Source organism: Mchenga conophoros, linkage group LG6 (assembly GCF_057382185.1).
Source record: "Mchenga conophoros isolate Kocher_MC1m ecotype Shallow Benthic linkage group LG6, M_conophoros_male_GT1.1, whole genome shotgun sequence".
Classification (NCBI taxonomy): Eukaryota; Metazoa; Chordata; class Actinopteri; order Cichliformes; family Cichlidae; genus Mchenga; species Mchenga conophoros.
The window spans coordinates 39,012,481-39,037,986 of NC_140531.1; the positions used below are offsets into that span (position 1 = coordinate 39,012,481).

General features: G+C 41.8%; 2 protein-coding genes across 4 annotated transcripts; both read left to right on the forward strand.

Annotated features, from left to right (window-relative positions):
• Positions 1-855: 855 nt before the first annotated feature.
• Positions 856-5,182, forward strand: LOC146573270 (ras-related protein Rab-33B-like). Its single transcript, XM_085277953.1, has 3 exons — positions 856-1,470; positions 4,110-4,288; positions 4,377-5,182. The coding sequence occupies exons 1-3, from the start codon at positions 1,252-1,254 to the stop codon at positions 4,702-4,704; spliced, it is 726 nt and encodes a 241-aa protein (XP_085134079.1). The 5' UTR covers positions 856-1,251; the 3' UTR covers positions 4,705-5,182.
• mgarpb (mitochondria localized glutamic acid rich protein b) lies at positions 5,003-24,884 on the forward strand. Of its 3 annotated transcripts, XM_085277950.1 has the most exons (8): positions 5,003-5,126; positions 8,005-8,880; positions 11,776-11,873; positions 13,638-13,710; positions 15,918-16,256; positions 17,912-18,703; positions 20,416-20,478; positions 20,769-24,884. In XM_085277950.1, exons 2-7 carry the CDS (start codon positions 8,808-8,810, stop codon positions 20,460-20,462), a joined length of 1,422 nt encoding a protein of 473 aa, XP_085134076.1. In that variant the 5' UTR covers positions 5,003-5,126; positions 8,005-8,807; the 3' UTR covers positions 20,463-20,478; positions 20,769-24,884. The 3 variants fall into 3 exon arrangements, with proteins under 3 accessions (XP_085134076.1, XP_085134075.1, XP_085134078.1); XM_085277949.1 differs by lacking the exon at positions 5,003-5,126 and having other exon boundaries at positions 7,581-8,880; XM_085277952.1 differs by lacking the exons at positions 5,003-5,126; positions 20,416-20,478 and having other exon boundaries at positions 7,586-8,880.
• The last annotated feature ends 622 nt before the right edge of the window (positions 24,885-25,506 follow it).

Genomic DNA, 25,506 nt, shown 5'->3' on the forward strand with positions numbered 1-25,506 from the left:
AGTCTAAAATGTTTTATTTTGAAACCGCTTGTGAAGTTCAGGGTCAGTGGAACCCACTCCAACTGTCAGAGGGCAGGCGGCGCAGGCCAGTACAGAGAGAACGTTAATTTAAAATCACCAAATAGCCTAATGTCCTTCACGAGCACACAGAGAACATTGAAAACCTGAGATACTCTTGGTGTGCGATGGCAGTGCTCCTACTGTAACAATAAAGATGATGGTAAAAGTATATCTGGTTACTAAGAGCTGAAAACCTTATTTTAGGGGAGGAAAAAAAAATCAGTATTTTTATTTTTTATTTTTTTTAAATCATGTTTGATTGTTAATCTAAGCATGCAGTTTTTGTTTAATTATGAGTGAAAACCTGGTGTGGATGCTACCAGAAAAAGTCCTTTGAAAACACCTTTTTTTCCCCAAACACAAAAGTAGACCTTCTCTCTAATCCATCACGTTGGCACTGAAAACTTCCAAAGCACCAATTTAACTTAAAGCTGTGATTTTAATAAAGTTTTAATGTTTGTGCCCTTGTCAGTTACAACCAGGAAACCTGTGATTCTCACTAACCAGTGTTTGTTTTTCCTCTGCTATCCTAAAATTCCTATAAACTCTAGTAGTTTTTAAAATGTAGCCGTCTCCTGTCACAGAGTGAGGCTTCATCTCTGCACTCAGGTGGCACCACGGTTCATGCTGACCAAATCATCATGTACAATATAAAGTATAATTAAGCAGAAAAGAAGAAACAGAGCATTAAAGGGAACCACCAAACTTGATATATGAGTGGGAAGCAGGATGCGGAGTCACTTGGCGTCCCCACCAGGAGGGGGCAACATCGTGTTGAAGAGGTCAGCTGCAGTGAACGTGCGCGTCTTTATGTTCTGACCCCCCCCCCAAAAAAAAGATGACCTGTTATTTCTAGGAGAAGGTATCACCATGTCCCGCGCTGTTGTGGATTAAAAACACTTAAAAGGGAAAGGAACTAAAAGCAGCCAATCACGTTAATGTGCCAGGACGCTGAGACCCTGGATTCTCCACCCTCATCACCACAGTGAAACGCCGGGTCCTCCTCCTCACACCCACGCTGGGCAGCACTGTGAATAGTCTGCACAGAGTTGCTGGAAAGGTTTTCGAAACCAGCAGAAGATTTTGTGTTTGCAGAAGTTTTGGTCAGGGGAGGCTGCATCTTTGGAGACGCCGTTTGAAGCCAAGTGCGCATTTTTGCGCTTTGTTATTACCTTGAAGGACTCGGGCTACATGGATTCGTCTCTCGAGTTTTCCAGTTCTTTGGGTAGTGTTTCCTCACTGCTAACCCGCTGTCGAACATTTAAGGTGCTTGTGATTGGAGACTCCGGGGTGGGTAAAACCTGCCTCACCCACCGACTGTGCGCCGGGGAGTTTCCCTGCAGATCGGAGGCTACCATCGGCGTGGACTTCCGCGAAAGAGTGCTTGAAATCGATGGAGAGAAAATCAAGGTAACTGGTGATTATCATCCACCACTAAAAAGCTAGCATTGATGAACCCAGCTGGAGATATTTGCCCGAATAAGGGTTCTGAACGACAACTTTTACGCATAGCTAAAACTCTTATTTTGAAAATCCCCAAACAATTAAGTAACTTTTGGTTTGTTGAAGTTTTGGAAATAATTTCTGTGAGTTCATTTGTTTGTTTGTTTTTCAAATTACCCTCATGATAAAAGGAAAAACGGATAAGCACGTGTGAGCCGGGCTTCGATTCCTCGTGTTTATGTGTTGTTAAAACGTTTTTATCTCCTCTGTCCTGATGTTCTCAGGATCGCTGTTAATTAAGTGTCTACACTGCAGTGTGGCTCTGCTGCATTAACACACACTTATTTGTCCCAGACTGAACAACTGAAAAATTCTCTGGATGGCAGAAAATCAGCAGACCCGCTTGTGTTTGCAGACCTGTGTCAGCCTCTAAATCACTGCGAGCTTCCACAGCCACAAAAACACACATTAGATTTTTAGGCTGTAGTTAGGATGTGAAGAAAGTTTGTTTTGTTGAAATGAAAATCGAATCCGGTATTAACTAAAAATGTGAGTCTCAGTTGGTCTTTTGAAATGACCACATGATAGAGGAAGTGTGTCTGAGTGGTGACACAGGATTTGTAACCTTAGGTTATTTTTTCCCTTTTGCTTCGCGGTGCATTTAGTTACCAATGTCTGACACAGTTTAACAACAGCCCAGGATCTTAAACCGTAAGTTCGTGATCAAGTCAGTCGACAGAAGTTTTCTAGGTCCATCCAGTGCAGTCAAACCGTAAAATGGACATTCTTTCTAATGACCAGCGGGTGGCGACTCCTAAGATTCAATTGAACTGAAATTCAGTGATAATGAAAACCAGATAATCAGGATGAATCATTTATGTTTTAGTAATGTTTCTATAAGCGGCTCCAAAATAATTCAGAAGTGTTTCAGAGCTTTAGAGGCAGTTACTTCAGGTCCTGCCTCAAGCAGGTCTGTTCAGACTCCCAGCTCTATGGTAACAAGTAAAGACTAGATCCTGGTGGTGTGGGTAGTAAGCATATTTTAAATGTTGCCTTTGGAGTTTCAGAGCATAGATCTAATTACCTAAAATACTGAACTTCTGTACATGAGTGGCTCGTAAAGTGGTGACACATCAAGTCAAATATTTATCAAAAAGTTTCAGGAAGTAAACCCTTTCATATAGTTTATAAGAATATGCTTTAACGCCACCTGCTAATGCTGATTTGATCCAACAGTATTGTTCCTGGGATGCTTGCTTCTGTTTCAGGAGTCACTGGGATCAGGAGTGGCCAGAGTCCTCACCCCAAACTGACTCACTGACTGAGGCTAATGTGCTGACAACTGAATCAAAAAAGATTAGAAGATAAAAATATCACTGAACTCAAAATGTAATTTGGCATACATCAGGTCTAAAGTCTGATATGCACCACTGCTTAGGTTGCTGATGAAGCATCCATCTACTTTCATGTCACTGGGTCCAGGTCTTTGCAGCAGGAGTTTAAGCAGAGATGTCCAGAACTCGTTCACCTCCTTCCGCTCCTCTAGGTAGACCCTGACGTGCTTTTGAGCAATCTAAGAAGCAGAATCTCTCTATCGCATCCTGGATCTCCTCCAGTTCGACATGCCTGAAATATCTCGTGTAGCAGTTGGGAGGCATCTGGAGGCGCCCCTGTAGAAACTGAGCTCCTCACCCTGTCTCTAAGAGAAAACCAGCACTCCTCAGAGTGTCACTAACCACTCCTTATCGGTTATAGGTGTGGGCAAGAATATATTGACTGTAGCCAGATTGAGAAGGTCTGGTCCACAGGCCACGTCTAACCTTTGGGACCTGTTTGGTTTTGTCCGTTTGCAGCTCAGCCGCCATCTTGGTCCGAATCCAGACAGTTATTTGAAGCCCCTAAATGACTGAATGGGAAGACAACACATGCACACAGGTTTGCACCGTTATGGCTGCATCCCACAGGAGAACCGAACAAACAGCATGTTTTGTTTCCGGTTTAAAACTCTCGAAGAGCTGCGCATCCAATAAGTTACATTAATAAACTCACCACCATCTTTACTAAGATCACATGTAGAGGCGTGCAGTGCAATGGGATGACTGGCTAATGCATTTGCTGTTTCAGCTGTTGATTGGCTTTTAAAGGCCAAGGCCACCAACTTTGGCATTTCAGAGCTCCTCCACAGATTTCTGTTCGGGATTGTTTTTGGGTGCCATGTCTCCTGGTCTGCGTGCCCCTCTGTCAAGTTTCTTCCCTATTTTTGCATTAATGTAGTTATTTTTAATGTCTTTTCTGCAGACATGAGGACTGTATTTCTGAGGGGTCGGGGGGGTCTGTTTTGAAACTTTGAATAAACGTTGACAAAGCCTTGAAGAGAAATTGTTGGTTTAAAAAAAAAAAAACAGGATCGGCTTGTTTATTCCTTTTTTTTTTGGTTCCCTCTCAGAAATGACTCATGTCTCTGTGCATGTCACTGAGTTTAACGAATATCAACACTTCCTCACTGTTCCTTCCGTCCTTTTCCTCGTGCTTGTGCCAGCACCAGCTTTCAAGAAGAATCAACCTCTCACTTTCTTTCCTTTCTTACTTCCCCTCCTCACCATCAGCTCCAGCTGTGGGACACAGCCGGACAGGAGCGCTTTCGTAAATCCATGGTGCAACACTACTACCGTAACGTCCACGCGGTGCTCTTCATTTATGATGTCACCTCTCCTGCCAGCTTTAGCAGCCTGACTTCCTGGGTAGAAGAATGCCGGCAGCACTCCCTCGGCCAGGACATACCCAGGTACCTGCATCACTTCTCTGTGTGCAAAAGTGTTTGTTTAACTTGGACCAGACTCTTTGTGACGTTTCATTTCCTCGTCTCCTCTCAGATTCCTGGTGGGGAATAAGAGCGACCTCCGTGACCCCAAAAAGACTGACAGCCAGGTGAGCCAGGATCGGGCAATGAGCTTTTCCAAAGCCCACGGCATGATCTTCTTTGAGACATCTGCCAAGGATCCTCCAAAGAAAGGCACAAGTGGACAACAAGGTAGCAGGCAGGCACTGTATCAGCAGGATAATGTGGAGGACATCGTCACCGCTGTTAGCCTCAAGCTGAAGAGACAGAAGAAACTCCCGACAGCGAATTCCCTGGCGTACAGCGGCTCCTTTAAACTCGCTAACAAGAAGGCCGAGAAGGAGCCGATGACCTGCTGCTGAGAGCGAGGAGGACGAGGACATGCCAATCCAGTCACTCTCACACAGAACTTTAATATTTAAACTCTTAAAAATGCAAAACGTGCCACTCAGAAATTTAGTGTATATTTGTGATCTCAGTGTTTATAAAAGCTGCAAAATAAAATACTGTGAATGTAAACATGCAAGTGAGCTTTCGATGCAGTGACGCTGTTTGTTTTCAGCGTGTGTGGTCCCAGTGGCTGAGCTCAGGGTTTTCTCATTTCCCTGTTTTGTGCCTCCTTGTCTCCTCTTTCCTTCTTGTATCTCAGTGCCTACAGTGCGTCTCGAGGAGAGAGGAGGCTTTGCAGGAGCAGCTATGAGTGAGGAAGCACAGGTGTGTAATCGCCATCTGTGACGTATGCACAAATATGCAAACCACGGCAGGATGAGGACTCTATAAAAAGGTGTTTTATTTCTGTTTTTACGATGAATAAAATAATAAAAATGCATGATATTCACACATTGTTGTGACATTGTGCCCACTCTGCAAGTCGATTTAAAGCTAGAGAGATAATTTATCAGGAACTCTGATACACGTCTCACAGATCGTGAACTATAACGATCTGCTTTCCCACATCACGTTTAATTCATGTAAAATAACAGCTCAGAAACAGGGCTGCGATTTACCAACATGGAGTAAATAGTCATGAAAATTTTGAGCCATGACTGTGGATTTAGAAAGTGTCAGGCGATTACTTCTCACACATAAATACAACATAATGCAATCGTCTACGAGCAGCTCAACTTTCGCAGAATTTAACAGAAAACCCTGTAACTCAGCAGCGCACTCAACTCCAAATGCTAAACTCCTACCTGGCACGAGTCACATTAAACTTACAGCTTCCTCAGCTGCTGTTATTCACTGACTCAGACTGAATGTGCACCCAGGAACTGATACCACAGATCCAACATGTCCAATATGACTGGATGCATTAAAGCAAGGCACATAGCTCTGAGAATGAGCTCTTTATCCGTATCAATCAGGGATGTAAACAGAGAACCAGCCAGTCAAAGGGTCCAGTCAAGAAAATGTGAAAATTGCAAAGCAGGAGGTCAACAGTTTTTGATTTTTACTTGTATTCTTGTTGGTCTAACAGCCTAGTGTAGTACACCAAAGTAAGCAAAAGATTAACTATTAAATCTGTTCCTTGTTCACCACAGAATTTCGTTCTTTTTCTTTTTTAAAGTGGGTCCATAAGAAATTTTCTGTAAATTAAAAAAAGAATTCAGGTTTTATTTATATGACCAAGTCCAGGTAATGAGCTTTTGTGTATTTATTACTCAAAGTGTAAACCCAAGGAGCGGTGCAGGTGTGTTTATTTGAGGCAGTACTGTGGTTTCAGTGGCCAAACTGGGCTGTAAGTTTGACACCGCTGGTCTGGATGCTCTTTCTGTGAGTTTTCTCGTTTTGGAAATGTCAGCTGCAAAGATGTGAGCCGTCTCTGGGATGTGATGGCACCAAAATATAACTCCAGGCTTTTGGAAAAACTGACTCTTAGTGTGATATTGTGCAACGTCTTTTCTTCCTACTGTCACACCCACCAACCCTGGCACTGTGCCTCCATCTACCATAATGAGTCACCGTGTCATTTGGTTCAATAACATTCAAAAGAAAGCAAACATCTCGGCTTCTGATTTCTCCAGTGCTTAAAAACTTTGAGTCAAATCATCCTGTGCCAGGGGTGTCAAACATGCAGCCCATCCAAGGGTCACAGAGTGAAATTTACTCAGTTAAAATTTACTCAAATAGTTCCAATGAGATGAGAAGAAGAAGGAGGCGTGAAAGCATTTGGACACTTTACTGGAAAAACAAAGACATTAAACGTGGCGGTTTTTGCCTTTCCTCTGAATCTGATTTGTGGTAAACATGTACAGACTCACTGAATGTGGAAAATAATACATATTTTTCTCAAGACATTTCAGGCTGTTTATAAACAGATGCTTCATTAAATGTTTTCAGAATATACTTCTTTATCACAGAAAGGTCAAATTAATTTTTATTGTTTTATCTAAATGGCTCTTTTCTGATAGATTCGATTAGTTAGAGGTTCTGGGGTAAAACTTCTTAAATGTAATCTTGTGGTGAGCTGGTCCTTTTCTCTGGAGGATAAAACATATTTAACACATATGTGATTCACTAAGTGTGTAATATGAGCTGGTGCTGTTTTGATGCATCACCATCTCATCCTGGCTGCCCGCGGACTCGGCAGCAGTCATGCTCGGGTCTTGTGCGTGATGTGGGCGTTGGAAAAGTGCATCACATGTGGTTTCACGACTTTGTCTAATTGATGATTCAGAGCTTGTCACATGATTAAGGACGTGTGCACACACGAAAGTATCACAGCTGTGCAACATTCAACAGCTCAGAAGTAGGCGTGTCTCTCTGAATGCAGGGAAGAGTGGAACCAGAGGAGAGGCTGCTTTCCTTAATCTGAGATTTTTAAGTAAAATCTTAATTGCTGTTTTTGTACGTTTGCTGCACCTGTAAACTTACCAAAAGAAGCTCTATGAAGCTCCTGCAGGTGGTCCAAGAGAGGAAAGGCCTCCTGATAATTGGGGGTTTAGCTTGGAGCATGTAAACTTTGAACAGTTTTTAATGAGTTTTAAACTGGGGACTAAAAAATGACTTGGGAACTCAGTATGAAGCGAGTGTAGGGTCTGATGTTTTGCGGTTTAAAGCCCTACTACAACCTGTCTTTTCTAAGTCTTATAACACAATGTCCATTATATCAGAAAAATGCTAAGTCTGACTTTAATGAGATAATATTTTGGCACTTCTTGGTCTGACCTAACCAGCAATGTATGATGGTTGAACAGGAAACATCTCAGAGTAAAATTACTCACTTTATCTCAAATTTCCACTTCAGCTACAGGTTTAAGGCTTTGCCGCGACCCTGCACACTGTAAAGATTCAATCATTTTATTTTACTTACAAAAATAATACAAAGTAATTGCCACAAAAAGGCCAAGTACTATTAACTATAAGCTATTCCTATTTTTTTAAATTAAAAGCCTTTTTACAAAGTTTTTAATTATTGTAAATATTTTATGATTGCAAAGTTGTGACCTGTTTTTGATTCGTGTGTATTGTGCGTCAATGTAATTGATATATGCATACTTATATTTTTACAAATGTAAAACCTTACAATGGATGGAACAGCCAAATTATGTGGACTTTTTTGCATCTACGTTCTTGTGTCATTAACTTTTGTCTTCTCTCTTCTGTGCTTAGTGTTTTGTATTTATGTCATCTGTCTTCCTTCACGTCCTAACTGCTCACAGCATTTGGCCTTGCTGAATCTGCCTCTGCTGGAGGTCGCTTCCTACTAAAAGGGACTTCTTCCTCCCCACCATCGCCAAGTGCTTATGGAGGATCAACTGGACACAGATGAGTTTTTCGCTTTAATATTGTGGTTTTTGTGATTTACACCTTTGAATATAAAGCACCTGTTGTTTTTGTGAGGTGGTACTAAATGAATAAAACCGAACATATTATGGGATGTTACACAGACCTTGCATATAAGTGATTACTGTCAGTTCAGGAGAAGTCAAACTTTGATAAAGTCTCACGTCCGCGTTGTGTTTTTATGGATGTCCAGATCTGATCTACAGGCCAGTCTTTTGTCCTTGACTCTGTCACTCCGTGCACACTCTGACAGAGATCGCATTACGCAACCAGAGCTGACGTTGTCATGCAACTGAACTAGAATGTGATGCGCTTAAAACCAGCCTGCGGGATCTCTCCTTCTCACAGTCACAGCTGAGAGAGAGGGGAGAATGATTTAATGAAGGAAGAGGGGGATTATATGATATATGGAGGTCAACATCTGCCTCAGAAGGATCCAAACACCAGGAGAAAATACAAATCACAGCTCTGCTCATTCTTTGGTGCTTCAGTTCCTGCTATTTGTGTTCTGTTAGATTCTCGTCTGCAGGGGGCGTGCTGGTGGAGCTGTCTGCTTTTGAATGGGGGTGTGCTCTGTTCCCATCAGCACTGGTAAGCAGCAGCTGAGCGCTTCCCATCATTTCGCTGTAAAACCTGCCGGAGAAAAACTCGCTTAGCTGCAGCTGATACCCGAGCAATCATGTTCTGCAGACGGGCATGGCAGAGAGTCGGGCCGCTGGCACGGAGGTCTTTCAAGCCGACACCCAGATACGGTGAGTCAGGACATTTAATGGGACTTTCCAGGAATTATTACTGTGGCGTTAATTAGAGTAATTAAGTAGAGTTTATAGAATAGTTGCGCTCGTTTATTTTCTGCTGCTGCCAGTTCAGTTTATTTTATTTTTTTAATGATTTTGTGGGTTGAGAAAGGGAAAAGTAAAAGTCCAATAAAGAGACGCACTTGCGGGCTTTCCAGTCGAGCTGCAGCAGTCTGATAAAGAAGGTGTGTGCTCTGGGAACACACAGAAGTGTACCACTTGAAATATTACATATTTCAACTTTGTTACAATAAATAATAACTAATCCAATATTTGAACAAAATGATGCATCTAAGGAGTGTAGACGATGAAATCACGTCCTAAATCCAGTTTATCTGGATAACAACGTTTATAACCTATTAGTGAACAAAACATCTGTTTTTCAGAATAATTATTTTTAAAATCTGAATCCAGAGAGCGTGCAATGACGGATATTTCAGACTGGCTCTGTTTTCACGCATGCCTGCCTGCCTGGCCCGGATCATCCTTTAGTTTGGGATCAGAGCTTTGTGGAATTCAGCCCGAGGCAAAGCTGCTGCTTCTGCTGCTGCTGCTTTAATTTCCTGCTGAGAAAGCTGTGGCAAAATGCTGCAAACCAGGCTACATCTGGCCACGATAGAAGGTTTTTGTGTTTTTGAACTTACAAGCAGGTAAAAAAAAACAAAAAACTAAACCCCAGAAGATGTGAAAGAAAGGAGGTGAATACTGCTACTGCTTTCTAACTACACACCAGCTCGACACACTGCATCCTAAGTATGCAGCAGGTCCCTTCCTGTTTGACCATCATGTCCTCAGACATGTCTATCTTGTCTGCTGTTCCCTGACATGCGTGTCTATGTTTACAGGCTTGAACCCAGCAGCCAGGATTAAGTGATTACCTGTATAAATAACCTGTATAAGTAACCTGTCCCTGCACTGTGCTGCTGTGTCATTGGTATTAGAGCAGGAGGGAGGACAAACCTCAGCTCTGTTTTGGGTTTGTAATTCAGCGGAGCTGCAGTGAAACTTTGCACAGTGCTCTTAAATATAAAGTCAAAAACAGGGACAGCGAGTCGGCTTCGATAAAAGGTTGATGGGACGGTAAAAGCTGCAGCTTAGCACAAAGAGTGGGAAGAGGAGGGAAATGGTTCTGCCCAAAGATAAAAATAATCTAAAAGCATCTCTAAAGCTCACTGAAGCCATTTTTACAACTCACGCATGAACTCCAGACGATGCTGAAGAGTCACTTTAGGAAACAGATGTAGCATATAAATGTAAAAGGTCTGTATGATGGCCAGACATACTAGCAATGCTAGAAGAACCCTGGTTTAGTCAGACAGTTGCCTGCAGTCATGCAGGTTTAACAGGACATGACACAGACTTTGTGTTATATGCATATATCCTGTTGGGACTTTTATGTGTTTTCTCACTGTTTACTTTCACTCAAAACTACCATCAAAGGTTTAAGCTCTGAAAGCTCATTGGTTAAGTTTAGGCACTGAAGGAAAAGCATGTTTGGTTAGGTTCTGGCAGAACAGCTAAACAATTACATCAATTCAGTTTAAAGCTTTTTGAAGCCAATGAATGAGGCTGTAGATAGAGTTAAGCCTTAGTGCTTTCTGGGTTCACGGTGTCATTTCAGCTACTTTAAAGGGAACACATTATGCTTTTATTTTTTATCTCTAGTGCTCTACAAGAGTAGCTTTGCTTGATCCACGGTTCAAAACAATCCTTCCTTCCAGAGCTGTGTGCCTGATGTAAGCGATGTCCGCTTTCACTGACATCATCCAGAGCCAACAGTAGAAAATAGTTTGAAGCAGGCTGAAGCTTGAACTTTTGGTTCACAGGAATTGTTTTCACCTCATAATTTAAAACCTTAGTAAATAGTAATATGCACATCCACCGTTCTAACAGTTAATATATGACAGAAAATGTGCAAAAGCATAATGGCTCTCATTTAAGATTTCAAAATGTGTCTAGGCCATTTGGCGCAGTTCTTCCGAACCTGTGAGAACAAAGTGACGTTTATAAGAGAAGCCTTTTTCTTGTATTATTATTAAACCAGTTTCAACCTTGTGAAAAGCAGTGGCTGGCGAGGTATGTGCTGGATGACAAAGAACAATCGATAAAGTTTAAATGTCAGTCAGTGGAAAAGTCAAAAGTGACAGGATGGGTTAGGATTTGCATGAACACACACAAACAAAAAGGGGTGAGATGTGCTGCACCCTGTGTTCTGTGACTGCACACTCTCACAGTGTGTGAGAGTGAGAGGTCCAGATAGGAAGAGATTAGATTGAGGCTGTGTGATTTTATTTATGCCAACCTGCTTGCACCACCTTTAAACACCAGCTGATCCTTTTGCAGCAGCACTCGTCACCAACACCACAGCAGCAGTCCTGATTTGTGCTAAATGACTATTCCATATGAATTTGAACCCATTGCTTTATGTTGTTTGTTTTGATGCAAATCTGAGATCATCATTCAGGAAGTCTTAGTGTTTGTGTAGTGTGTGTGTGCGTGTGTGCCGGGGGTTTAATTTAAGCAAAGATTCAGTGTTTGGCTTGGCTGCTGCTAAATCTTTCCATCTCCTCTGCTACAAATGACCGGGCTGTATTGTGTAACTGGATTAAGGGATGGAGACATGTTGACGCTGTTGATGCACTGTTCTTCGTGCCCGTCGTGCTTGTGATGGAGCGACAGTTTTCTGAACAAAATAAACTCACAAAGTATCAGAGCTGTAGTGGTTTCTATCCATGACTCTCCAGTATTAGTACTGATTCTCATTTTAAATGCACTTATGTGTGTTTATATAAATAAATGTCTTTATTACAAGCTCGCCGGATAACTGTACCCGTGTGTGTCTCTCCACAGCTCCAGTGCGACACATGGCCTTCGGTGTTCCTGGAGGCTCCACCAACATGACGTACTTTGTTTTATGTGGCGGCGGCCTCACTGCTGCAGTTGTTTATGTGAGTATCAGATCAGGTTATAGGCGATGGTTTGTAAGTCCACATTTTCACCGTGTGTGTACTGTTTTTGACTGCTGTAAGCAGGTGTTACACATGGATTTTTCAGGTGAGGAACCTGAACTTGTGCTACAGCGTGGGCAAAAGAAAATCTTTGCGATCATTTGTATTAATATTCATTATTTGTGTTGTTTTCCTTTATATGAGCCGTGATCAGCTGCCCTGTGTGCTGCTGCTCTGAGGTTTACTTCTCTTTCTTGATTTAGACAAGGTAATTCAGTAATAAGCAGGTGTTATACACTGATTTTGCACTTTCTACTCCAGATGCCCATCCTGCTGCCACCACAAAGGGATTCATGTCTAAATTGAACACTGATGACTGCTAACATCAATCTAACCCAGTTTTTTTCAAACTTTTCCTCACATTTCGTTTCAAAAGCTGAAAAAGTTCATGCCTCACAGCCTGTATTTTTTTTAATCAGTAGTTAAACATAAACAAATCCATGTTAAATTTCACATAAATAGAGGTGCATGTCATCAGTGCAGTAGCATCATTAAATTAATTTATTTCCCCTTCGAAGAAAATCATTTTCACCTGGTTGTTCATGTCCGATCAGAGGTGCCCATCCCAGAGTATGAGAACCTACAAGAACCACTGCGTGCTCTGCACCTGGCTTACCTCATCACTGCAAAATGAGGTTAACCTGCACAAGACCACCTAGTACTACAGATTCACTGTAGTTAACATGAATTACAACATTACAAGTAACCTTTAAATTTAAGATGATCAAATAACACTTGTTGACCAATCCTTACCTTTGTCTGTTTCACGCTGTTTTTTTTATTCTTGGCTCTGTGTGATGTCACTGGGAGAGGATATCCCTAATATGGTCATCTCTGGCACACAAGTCACCTGCTGCTTAAACACGTGGTTTACAGGAGACAGAATAATTAAATATTACTGCTGCACACATTCTCAATGAGAATAAATGTATTAATTCACAAAGTTTAGCTAAACGTGCAGCAGTTATATTCAGTTATTTCGTTAAAGACTTGTCATGTGTTCAGGTGTGCAGAGATTTTGAACTAGTTGTTTACGTGAAGAAAGTTTTCCAAAAGGGAGGGGGGGGTGGGGTTAAGATAGAGGATGAACGGAGAGGTTCAAGGTCCAATACAAGATGACTGAGGATTATTTTGAAGTGTTAGTCATGCAAAGCTAGTGCAAGAATAGAAACACAGAGCTGGAAATGAAAGTAACTCATCCCCCTTTTTCTACTTTTCAATAAATTCGTGTTTTTCAGTGTTATACAGGAGTGTAAAAAAGGTCTGCTCTCTTTTTACATCTTCAAAGAAACAAAATCCTCTAGTGCGTTTTTTTAATACTCATTCAAAACCAGAACAACAAGCTGCTGTACTGGATATATGCAGTTACCTGGTAGTTTTACAGGCTTCTGTCCTTGCTGGTGCAAACTGGGAGCGATGCAGTCTGAAGCCAGGCTGGTCTGCAGACGTTACCACAGCTCAGACGCTGGACGGGACAAAAGAGGCTCTTTGTGCTTTTTGACAATCTCTCCCTTTTTGCTGCCATTGTTCGGTCAAATTTGTCACCCATTCACCATCAGGCTCTTGGCAAAGCAAACAAGTGTGTCTGACTGTGTTGGTCCATGTTGGACAAAATGTCAGCTTGAGGTTGGATTTTGTTTCGTGCCGTTATCATTAGCTGTGTGCTGGAATGTAATGAGTACATGTCTGCTGTGTTTCTCTCAGGCATACAAGACGGTCAACGATGATACCGAGCGTTACGAGGAAAGACTCGCCAACATGGGCTCCACGGCGAAGGGTTAGCTACTTTCTCACACACAAACACACACACACACTCAAAAACAAACACTGTTACCCACAACTCAGCTTTGTGAACATGACATTGTGCAAGCCGTACACGCTGCACACACAAGACACACCGATTTCAACTTATGTGATCGCAGCTAAAGCAAGAGATGGTCTGATATGCAACTTAAAACACTAATTTCTTGTAAATTAAATGATTTTCAAACCTTCTATTTAACCAGTATGTGAAACTCAAGGATAGGCAGCACCAGCCTAGCTTGTTTTTGATAGTAGAAAAGCTGGAGATCCTACAGGAAACTCACACAGCCACAGTGAGAGAGTGCAAACTCCCCACAGAGCTCCCGTGTGTGGGTTCAAACACAGCGATGAATGAAGAGCCCCGAAACACCATCCATGACTGTAAAAGGACCGGTTTTATCAAAGAAATCCCTCACTGTGAGCCTCCTCTCTAAAACAGGTTAAAATGGTGCTACTTCAGCTTGTGCTATTAAGATTAAAATTCCCCAAGGTGTGACAGCCTGTCGGAGTCTGTAACTGTTTAATCGAAGACAGAGAAAGCAGGAAGGAAGAAGCGAATGTATTTCAGGGCTGATTCCAGCTTCACCAGCTGCACGGTAGACTGATCACTCTGAATTGCTTCATCGTGCCTGTCTGTTTTGATTTCTGTCTGTGCAATTTTTGTCTACTCAGCCCGGAGAGGCCATGGCGCTGTGCCCAGAGCCATTAACTGTGCTGTAATGGTGCTAAGCAGCAGCTGTCAGTGGGTTAGTTGTGATCATGCAGCATTGAAGTGTTGTTTTCACTCCGAAATAAGAAGTCAAAGTGCTGCTGCTTACAGCGATGGAGAGGAAACCACCGCTGGTCTTTAAGGAGCTGAATGCACACATTAACCTGACGTGCTTTGCATCTATAACAAAGATGGGAAAGCTTTCCATAACATTTAGTGTGTTTAGGGGAGTTTTGACCATTCTTCCAGAAGTGCATTTCTGAGGTCAGACACCAATGATGGACGAGAAGGCCGACATCGCTGTGTTCATCCCAAAGGTGTTCTATCAGGTTGAGGTCAGGACTCTGTGCAGGCCAGTCAAGTTCTTCCACGCCAAACTCATCCATGCCGAGCCCAGTTCCTGAAAACAAGCCGTGCACCATAAACCCCCCTACACCAAACCTTACACTTGCCACAATGCAGTCAGACAAGTCAGACAGTTGGCAACTCGCTCTGTGATTTTTCTTGGCCTACCACTTCAATGCTGAGTTTGTCATTCCCAATCACTTCCACTTTGTTATAATGCCCCCATAGTATATAGTGCTTGATTTTATACACCTGTGGCCATGGAAGTGAGTGGAACACCTGAGCTCCGTGAGTAAATACGTTTGGCAAAATAGTCCAAGTTCCTTGAAAGGAACAGTATAGACTGAAAGATTGACGTAGTTTACAGGTTTGAAAGGTGGGAGTTAAACCTGCATTCTTTCTAATGGCCAGTAGGGGGTGAATTGTGTCGCTGTAAAAACCAGTACAGTAAACAAAAATGTGAGAAAAACAAACCTACCGCTCATGTGATGTAAAACCTCAGAAAAAGCTTTCCAGCTGGGTTTATGTCATTATAGTACGATTGGTCTGTTAGAGGAAAATAAAAAAAATAAATAAGTGTATGATGTAAGGCCAGTCTAACTTATGAGTGACAACTCAGTACTCTACGCATGTGCTCTGTTTCCCAGTTAATGATACTGGTTTCAGAAATCTAATATGGCAACAGCCAAAAATGTCTATAATATTAGCTCAGATTTGGAGACTGAGACGTTAAACTTTATCTCTAAAGTGCTGACTGAAGTCGTGCTGAGCTTTGATTCTGACCTTTTCACTCCACAATCTTCAATAAGCAGTTATAGGAGTGGTAATAATATATTTCTGTCTTTCACTGACATGTTAGGATAAGGATTATCCTTCACTTTGCTCATGTTTACAGTTTTAACAGCAGCTATGTCACCTTTTAGTCCTCAAAGACCTAAAGTCTTGACCTTTAAGCCTCCTTTCTCTGCTACTGAAACCTGCATTAATAAAAGTGCACAGTTGCTTTCATCTTTAATCTCCAGAGGTTAACACTTTATTCAGGCACAGATAAAACAAACATCATACAGCTAACATGTACTAGAGTGAAATCTTTCACGTGTTTCTCTTTCTGGCCTCTTACGCTGCAGCTTCTTCAGCAAAGGCAGCACCAGAGGCAGCTCCACCTGCAGTTGAGCCTGCACCGGTGGAGGAGGAAGCCCCTGCTGCTGAGGTCATCGCTGAGTCGGCCCCGGCTACTGCTGCTGCAGAACCTGTAGGAGAGACAGCTGCTGAACCTGTTGTGGAAGCTGCGTCTGAAGAAGCAGAAGCCGCCGCCGCCGTCTCTGAGGCGGTCGTTCCAGAGGCAGCAGCTGAGACGGCAGCTGAGTCAGCAGAGACGGAGGACGCCGCTCCACCTGTGGAGGCAGAGGTGGTTGCTGAAGTGGCTGTGGAGGCCCCAGCAGAGGAACCTGTGGCAGAAAACGCTGGTACGGCAGCAGTAGATCTCACTCCACCTGCTGAAGCCGAGGTGGCCCCTGCTGCAGAGGTGGCTGCTTAAACCTGTGATGGCTCGATAGTTCACCCAGTTGGATGTGCTCTGTCCCTCCTCCCTGCCCCAGAAAAACAGACTCATTAACCCAATTTTTTTTGATAATGAGGGGGGGGAAAAAAGTAGTTTCAGTCTTTTTAAAAAATCTGTTGGGGGTTCATCAGTCCAGTTTTCAGCTCCCCTCCTTCCCTTAGCTCTCCTAATGCTTCACATCCAAAAACATCTGGAATTAGTCTGTGTGATTAGAGCCACTGTGGAAAATTATGTCTGTATAGAAAATCTATCACAAAAAGGAAGAAATCCAAATTATAATTTGGATACTGTACAGTACACGGGGTAAATATAATGGACAGAACTAAGTTGGTAATTAATGCTTTCGAAAAATCTGATTTTAAGTGCTCTTAAAACAGGACAGCCCTGTTTCTTGTTCCTTTCCAGCAGGTTTAGATGGTATTTTATGTGTTCAGCCATGTTTTCTTTCAACCTCTAAACTCACCGTGAAGAGTTACCTGAACCAGTTAGCTCTTTGTTAGCAGACTGCAGTGCTGGTCTTGTGTTCTCAAACTATAAAACAGTTTTTGCACAGAGTGAGACGTGGTTAAAACTTCATTTCCTACTTTGTCTTCTTTTTTAAAAATCTCGTGCAGTAAGATGCTTTCTCATATTCATCATTACCACATATCCATATTATTCTTCTACAGCTACACCAGGCTGCACTCACTTTATTTGCCTGGCACACATTTCTATTTTGTTGCCAATTTGCTCCCTAAAAAATCAAAGTTCTCTTTTTGTTGCTGCTGTCTCTTTCCTCTTTTACAGAAAATGCATTCACCCTTATGTCCGTGCATTGAAAATGGTCTTTGGTACAGCTGTAATAAAGATTTTCTTTAGTCTCTCAGATGTTTTTGCTTGTCGCTCCACACCATTAATATTGTATTTGGAGTAGAAACACCTACTTCCTGTAGAAAAGCTCCTTATCCTGAAGAATCCCTGTGCTGTGTTCATGCTCCTGTCTGGCTTCAGCTCGACTGCCATCAAACTAAGAAGTTTTTCCAGCCTTCATAATTGATTTCACAGTATTTCCTACTCACAGAATAATGAGCAGAAAGAAACCTCTGTTAAAAAAATGCTGAAAAATAAACATAAATGCAAAAATAAACACATGGTTGCAAGTGCACAGAGGGGATATGACTAATACTTGTTTACGCTTGATTGTTTGAAAAAGAAATTCATCTGGAGAACAATATAAGAATGTGAATAAGGAATTAGTCAGTGTCTACAATACCAGAAAAGAGTATATTGCATTAAACCTGGGATTTGTAGTCTTCTGTAGAGTGCCTGAACCTGTGGTGACTGTAAAATATCCAGTTATAGATTCCTGGTCAAGGTAAGTTGAATTAATAGAAGATGTAAGAAATTATGTTTTTCATTCATAAAAATTAGTGAGAAGGCTTTAAATTCCATTTAGCGCAAAACTAAAGTAGATTTTAAAATGTTGGCATTGAAGTAAATCTGTTGATTTTTAACAGCTAGAAGGTTTTTCATCAAAACCTGTTTCTCAGCCATTACCTCATGTCTTTTTCCCTCCATCAGAGTCCGCACCAGAGCTGCTCACAGATGTTAAGCTCTTGACCGGCTCAACAGCTGAAATTGCCGCAGCTTCTGTTGGTGAGAAGGATCCGATGGAGACTGTCCAACAAACTGAAGGTGAAGGAAAGGGACACGAGGTGCTTGAAACAGAAGCTTTGGAAGAAGCCTCAGAGGCAGTGGCCAAGGAAGCATCTGAAGAGGGAGCAGTTGTAGAAGGTGAGGAGGAGGTGAAGTCTGGAGAGGGTGAGAAAAGTGCAGAAGATGCTCAGACTCCAGCTGCTGAAGAAGTGATAACGGAGGTGACATCTGCTCTGGCTGCAGCTGTGGACGAGGAGGCAGCGGCTGGATCTCATCCTGAAGAAACAACATCTCCAATGACCACTGTGGACGAGGCAGAGGCTGAAGTTCGACCTGCTCCTGAGGAGGCCATCGCTGCTGAAGATGTTGCTCCTGCTGAGGAGGCCACAGTCACCAGTGAAGCTGCCCCACTGGATGAGATTTCACCAGCTGACCAGGCAGCAGCTGAAACACCTGCAGAGGAGACAGCTGAAGCTGCTGTCAGCACGACTCAGCTGGCAGCAGCCTCCGCTGGAGCGGACCTAAAGGTTCTTTCAGTTGTAGAAGCAGAGCCTACATCAGGAGCTCCTGTGCATGAGGAGAAACCCTGCCACTCCTGCCACTCTGCTCCCTCAGCAGGAGAGGAGGTGGCGCCACCTGCTGCTGTAGGAGAGGAGTTGATCACTGATGGTGCTGTGGATACTTCACAAGAAGCCAAGGATGCAGCCTCAGCACAAAGTAAGAATAAAAACCCTCCACTTAAACACTGTTTCGGCTGAAATTCTGCATCATCTGTAGTATGTCCCAACCCGGTCTGAGAAGCAAGGGATCAACAGTGTAGTGAAACTGTGAAGTGAGAATTATTTACCACTTCACAAAGTTAAAACAGTATTGAAAGTATTAATATCAAATTGTAGTTTTGAAACAAATAGGTTTTAGTTTTACCTCAAAATGCAAAAATCAGACAAAAACTAAAATCCTAGGTTTTAGTTTAGTTTAGTTCTGCTCGAACAAAACTGAACAAACAAAAGACAAAGAGGAACCTGGAGTGCAGGATCTGTTGCTTTTAGCCTACTTTATCTTGTCAGGCAGCTTCTATTTTTGGGATTTCTCGGTAAAGCAGGTCTGCCAGCAGTCAGTCCTGGGCATGCACACAGTGAATCGGTTAATTCATGATTTAACAAGAGGGGGCAATTACTTTGTCAGGTAATGTCAGGTTGGTTTGGATACCATTTTTCCTTAATAAATGTAAAAATATAAAATCTGTATTTCATTGGGTTATCCTTGTCTGATGATCTGAAACAAAACAAATCAAACAAAAAAAAACAAAAAAAAAAAAAACTAAGAAATCAAAAAGAGGAAAGATACTTTTTCACAGCACTGTAAATATTGGCTGATCACACGGCACAATAATAATAATTGCAAAGACACAAAAACAGCAGTGATGGTATATGAAATCAATGGTGATGTCATCATTTTTATTTGTATGTTTATGTAATATGTACATAAAAATAAGGATAAGTTGGTATGTTGACTTCATAGTTGTGTGACTTGAAGTGCAGCCACAGTGACACGGGGAGGAATTCAGTAGACTTACAGCTCTGTCTGGTGATATTTCTGTAGCACTTCCCTATCAAGTTGAACAAACAAGTTTTATCTTTTAGTATAAAAAGGTCTTGAACTTAGTTTGTAGTGTGTATTAATATATTTGCACTTTACTGCTGTTTAAGGATCAGGGAAAACGAGGAATTGTGACTATATGAAGAATAAAATATTGGGAAGTGAAACCCAAAACATCACACAAAAGAAAACAATTATCAAATTGTTAAAGTAAAACAGGAAACGGCCAAAAGGAAAGAACACTGAGACTAACACCAAACAAGATGGCATAAAAAAGGAAACACAAGAGATCAGAGGAGCTCGTGCAGAAACAAAGAGAGAGGGAAACAATGAGGGCGCTAGAAACACGAGAACCAAAGCAGAGCTCCAAGGAATGAAGATCAAAAAATCAAAACAGGAATCCAAAAATTCAACAAACACAAAAATCAAATCTCAAAGAAAAAAAGAAACTAACAACACAATCATTGGATAAATACAGGGAGTTATACTACGTTTAGATAAAGCTAAGATAAAAATAAAAAGAATCACCACAGGAAGGCAAAACCTCAGGTTCTCAGAGGTGAACAAGACCAAAGTTATGGCCATCAAAGCTGATGAACCTTCCCAGATGACCAAATACAACACATTATCAGTAAATAAATAAAGTAGTAGGTCACTCACTGGTTCCCTAACGGCCTCCTTGCCACTCATTCGTGAAAACTTTGTGAACTCCCCCAAACGCTAAATGTATCCCTGTTCGAGTTTGCCCTCGAAAACAAGCAAGCAAAGACAGCAGTAAAGCCTTTCTTGTATTAGGCTCTGACCAGATGTATTTCTGCCTGTATCCACAGAGACAAAGGAGTCTAACTGGACTGTAAAACGCTGCTCAGTCATGTAATTTTACAGTTAAGAAGGTAAAGCAGCACAGCTGTACACAGACCTAAAGAGAGCTAAATGGACAAATATGCACACATTTTAGCAGCTCACACTGTAACAGCTCCAGTGGGTCTCATAAACATTCACAGACACTTTTCTCTGCTTCAAATGTTAAAAGATAGTTCAAGCTGCACAGCTGTGAATTCAATATTTAAAATCCTATTTTTTAAACTGTAGAAAATGTGCACTGCAAAATCCTACAGTCATGTACACCGAGTGAATGCGTTTCTGTCTCCTTTAAGTTGAAGTTGTGCTTGTTTTCTTGCAGCCATGGAGGCGACGGTGGTGGTGATAGCCCAGTCGTGACGGGACAGACAGTGTGCCTTCCACAACACTCGCCTATCTGTCAACTAAGCCAGAGCGACCGGCAGAAAACAAAAAACATGAATAGAGGTAGTCGCAGGTGTAACCGACTCAAACGTCCTTTCTGAAATGTTATCAGAGTTGTCTTCTGTATTAGTGCTTGTGAGGTGATTCCTATCATGTCCTCTAGGTGCCACTGTTGCAAAACCTTTCATGATCAGCTGAGGCTTCTTTAAATCTTTCAGTAGGCAGTGGAAGTGGGTTACTGTAATACTGTGGTGTATTTTAGCACGGTGATAGACCACTTTTATAGACAATAAGTTTGCCAATGTGGACAAGAATTTTTAATGGGAGTGTCACCTCAGTGTGATTTACCTGCTCATATCAGCTCACATACATATGATAACTTTATTTCAGAACCAGAGTTACAAAGTTCTTCAAAATATTTACAAAAACCAATCTTAAAACAGGAGAAAGTTTATAAAATGAGAACTGCACAAATAGATTTATAAAGGCGAGGAAAAGCATCAGATTCAATAACAGATAACAAAATTCAAAAGAGCAAATACACAGAGAACTAAAGAGGAAAACTACAGACAATGAAGTGAAGAGTAGGGGCACCTTCAGAATTTTTTTCCATAGGGGTGGCCATGTGGGGGCCACTAAAAATATTGGGAATTTCCAGTTTTATTATGCTGTTGTCAAATATTGGTTACTTAAAAAAATGAGAAGAGAAGAGAAGAAAAGGGCAGGACTATTTATACACCTGGGGCTAACCAGTTTTGTGTTACTCTAACGAAATGGTACTAAAACAGGAGAATGAGACACAGGTGAAAGTAATCAGGATATTCAGACAGATGAGTAAAACCCAAAACAAACTAACAAAATAAAATAAAAAACAATCCACAAGACAGGAAGAAACACTGAGCATGTGAGAAATCCATCTATCGATCCATTCAAGTATGAGTTATTGTGCTTGTTGTTACAGGCTGTTCAGTTCTTTTGCAACACAGTGAGAGCTTGGTCCATATTGCCAATAATACGGTATGTTTTGTTTTGGGTTTTTTTGCCTGTCCCATTTGGTTCTTTAGCCGTCAGAATTGTTGTCTGAAGACCAACAAGGATACCCAATGGATTTACTTTGCCAAATGGATCATCGTGGCATTGCCGTATTGGTCCATTTGATCGACCTTTGTTTTTATTATTTATTTTATTTTATTTTCAGTTGTTACAGACAGGACAGACATGAGTGAGGGATAGGAAAGGGAGAAAGAAAGAGGAAGGAAAAGAAAAACAGAAGAGGAGAGGGACAGTGAGAAAGGGAAAAAAATCTCCTGGATCACCTGTTGAGAGAGAAAGAATAGAAAACAAGCCAAAAAAACAAAAAAACAAAGCAACATACTAAACACAACACCATCGCATTAATCTAGCTAAGTGTAAACAGCAGTAAATACTAAATATTAAATTTTGTTGTGCAGCACGCAGGACAGACAGCGTGTGCACACCTGTGTGGATCAGCGCGCTTGTATTCAAATGGTTTCCCCATGTAATGGTCTGCAAGAGGATGTAGAGAGCCATAGCCCCGTCCCCCAGGGCATGAAGCAGGCATGGAGGAGATCCAGGCCCCAGAGTGCGAGTGATAGGTTTGTAGCTTGAACCCATCCGCTGGAACGTTGGAGACAATATAATTACACTGCAAAGCAAGACACGAAGTAGGCAAAGTTCTTCATGTTTCTCGTGCACGGGAGAGACCGGACAGGCGCCGTTCCTTCGCTTGACCCCAGTTGCTCTCTCTCCCGTAACACTGCTCTTTTATTGAGGTTACATGAATATGCATAGGGTCATTAACATATAACATCTCACATAGGTATACATGTAAACAAAGAATAGTGTGTGTGTGTGTGTGTGTGTGTGTGTGTGTGTGTGTGTGTGTGTGTGTGTGTGTGTGACCCCATAAACGACTTCCTTAACCTGCTGGTCTGGAAAATCCAACAGTTCATCTAAACACAAAAGCACTTAGACTAGAACAGACGTAGCTACGTTAATCCTACAATAAAACAAGGTACGACCTCTCCATGCTCCTAGGATGTAGGTGTGCATTCCAGTGTGGAATACACACCAAGCCTTTGCAGCCTGCTAAAGATCACAGTCCTATCACAACACAATTGATTATACACCTCTAAGCATATATGGTTAAATATTTCTAAGCATAAATGACAATCAACAATACAAAACCTAACAGCGAGAGCCCAAGGAGGCCCACCGGAGGGGTATCCGTGCCACCCTCATGGGAAGGGCTGAGGATCCCCGACGAGGCGCCACCCAGTAGCCACCGAGCAGAAGCTAGAGGGGTCTGCACCGGCGTGCCCGCCGGCTCTGCCGGCAGCCAGCTGTGCCAGAGTGAACCGAGCCGCAGGCCCAGAGGCCGGAGGCCCGAGGGCCCCCCGCACCCGGGGTATGTTGGATTTAGTCCTGATCGCAGTTTGACAGCCAGTGCTGTCCTCTGTCTGGGATTCCTAATTTTTATGGACAGGATTTCTGTGTGTAGGCAAGTAGTCTCCAGTTTTGTGGCCGCTTGATCTCAAGTGCTTTGAGTGCTCAAGCAGAGTAGAAAAGTGCTATATAAGAATCAGTCTATTTGCCATCTCATATCTGTTTTTATGGATGCTGTGGTTCTGTTGGCTTCATCAGGTGACAACCTCCAGCTCGCACTGGGGTGGTTCGCAGCTGAGTTTGAAGCAATGAGAATGAAAATGATCTCCTCTGAGCCTGGGTGGAGTGCTCACTCTGGGTGAGAGATGAGTTGTTGTGCCAAGTGAAAAAGTTTAAGTATCTCGGGGTCTTGTTCACAAGTGAAACGAACAGGAGACTGACAAACAGATCAGTGTTGCATCTGCAGTGTGGACACTGTACCGGTCTGTTGTGGTGAAGAAAGAGCTGAGCATGAAAATAAAGCTGTCCATTTACCAGTTACCAACCTTACCTATGGTCACAAGCTCAAGGTAGTGAATACAATGATGTAATCTCAAATACAAGTAATGGAAATTCCTCTAACTTAGAAATAGGGTGAAGAGCTCAGTCATTTATGAGTGTCTTAGATTAGAGCCGCTACCCCTCAGCATCGAAAGGAGCCAGCTGAAGTGATTCAAGCATCTGACTACGATACTTCCTGGGTGCCCTCTGGGTGAGGGCAGACCCAGCACACGCTGGAGAGATTATATCGCTCAGCTGGCTTGGACACATCTTGCTGTCGCCATAAATAAGGTGGAGGAGGTGCCTGGGTAGAGGGAGGTCTGGGCTTCTCTGCGTAAGCTGCTCCCCCACGATCCAAACCCAGATAAGTGGCAGAGGATGGATGGATGGATGGATGGATGGATGGATGGATGACAATCTTTTTCTCATAATACAAAGGCAGGTACTTACATGACTGTCTTATTATCCATACATATAAGAATTTTCTAGGTTTTAGTCTTCCTCTACAACTGCAATAAAAAAAATAAGTGGGGTTTAATTTACTCAAAGGAAAAAAGAATTTTGTTTGTCAAATGGCAGAAAAATATTGTTGTTATTTATATTTTAGCTCCTGCAACAAAAGTTTGCTTTAAGTGGTTTAAATGTTAAGTATGTGAACATCAGTGCTTCCAGTTATGTAAGATTGACACAAAAGCTTTATTTTACATACAGAAATAAATGTGTTATTGATGCACTTTTCCTTCTTTTCTGATACCACTAGCACCTAAAATAGTTTAGAAAAAAGTGTTGAAAGGTCAAACACAGACACATATACACACATACGGAGGTGAAAAATACCTGAAGCAAGAAAATATCCGGTAAACACATTTCCACATCCATACCAACACCTGTCTATACTTACACAAATCTCCATTTATGTGCAGACTGGGTAAGAGAATAAGAGAAAATGATTGTAGATATATAGATTGAAACTTTGTTTAATATATCTGCATATTAAACAGTAACTTTAATTAGCTTGTAATTAGCAAATTGCTCTGCAAATGACTTCTCTGTTGTCTGATAATGTACTCAAATTTTAAATAAAGTGAATTAATAACTAATGAGATTACATGTTTTTGAGCATTTGTCTGTTCTTTTTTATCTTTTTGGAATAACTTGGTCAAAAGCAAACAGAAGAAGGATAAATATGTGCCCCCTTAGCTAAAGTTTGTGGTGCAGAACAGGTCGATCTGTTGTCAGATAATTGCATTTCTCTAATAAAAACACTTAAAAGAATAATTTAGAGACTAGACAATTTACTGACAAGCAGTTTCATGGCCAGGTGAGACCTGTTACCTCATTATTTCATGAAAAATAAGCAGATACAAGATCTGGAGTTGATTCCATGTTGTGTTGTTGAACTTAGTAGCTGTTCACTGGAATTCCCATCAGCCACCATTAAGTTGAATACCAAAAAACCTAAAAACTTTAGAAGTGCCTAACTCTACAGTCCACTATATTCTTAGAAAAGGAGGATTATTGTTATTGCTGAGCACTGGCCAGTTCAACAATAACAAAAGGCCATGAAGACCACAGAAGACATCTAAGGTGGGCGATTGCTGAATTCTTTCCTTGGTTAAGAAAAACATATCGAGTCAAAGTCTACAATCAAGAGATACATTAATGTACCTGAGACAAAATTAGACTTTACAAGAAAACACCTAAAAGAGCCTGCTTAGTTCGGGGGGGTC

Excerpts from the sequence above, each read along its gene's own strand:
- LOC146573270 (XM_085277953.1), top strand. The coding sequence starts at position 1,252 with ATGGATTCGTCTCTCGAGTTTTCCAGTTCTTTGGGTAGTGTTTCCTCA. Across the intron at positions 1,471-4,109 it reads TCGATGGAGAGAAAATCAAG|CTCCAGCTGTGGGACACAGC; the intron begins GTAACTGGTGAT and ends CCTCACCATCAG. Across the intron at positions 4,289-4,376 it reads CTCGGCCAGGACATACCCAG|ATTCCTGGTGGGGAATAAGA; the intron begins GTACCTGCATCA and ends GTCTCCTCTCAG.
- mgarpb (XM_085277950.1), top strand. The coding sequence starts at position 8,808 with ATGTTCTGCAGACGGGCATGGCAGAGAGTCGGGCCGCTGGCACGGAGG. Across the intron at positions 11,874-13,637 it reads TCACTGCTGCAGTTGTTTAT|GCATACAAGACGGTCAACGA; the intron begins GTGAGTATCAGA and ends TGTTTCTCTCAG. Across the intron at positions 16,257-17,911 it reads ACCTGTGGCAGAAAACGCTG|AGTCCGCACCAGAGCTGCTC; the intron begins GTACGGCAGCAG and ends TCCCTCCATCAG.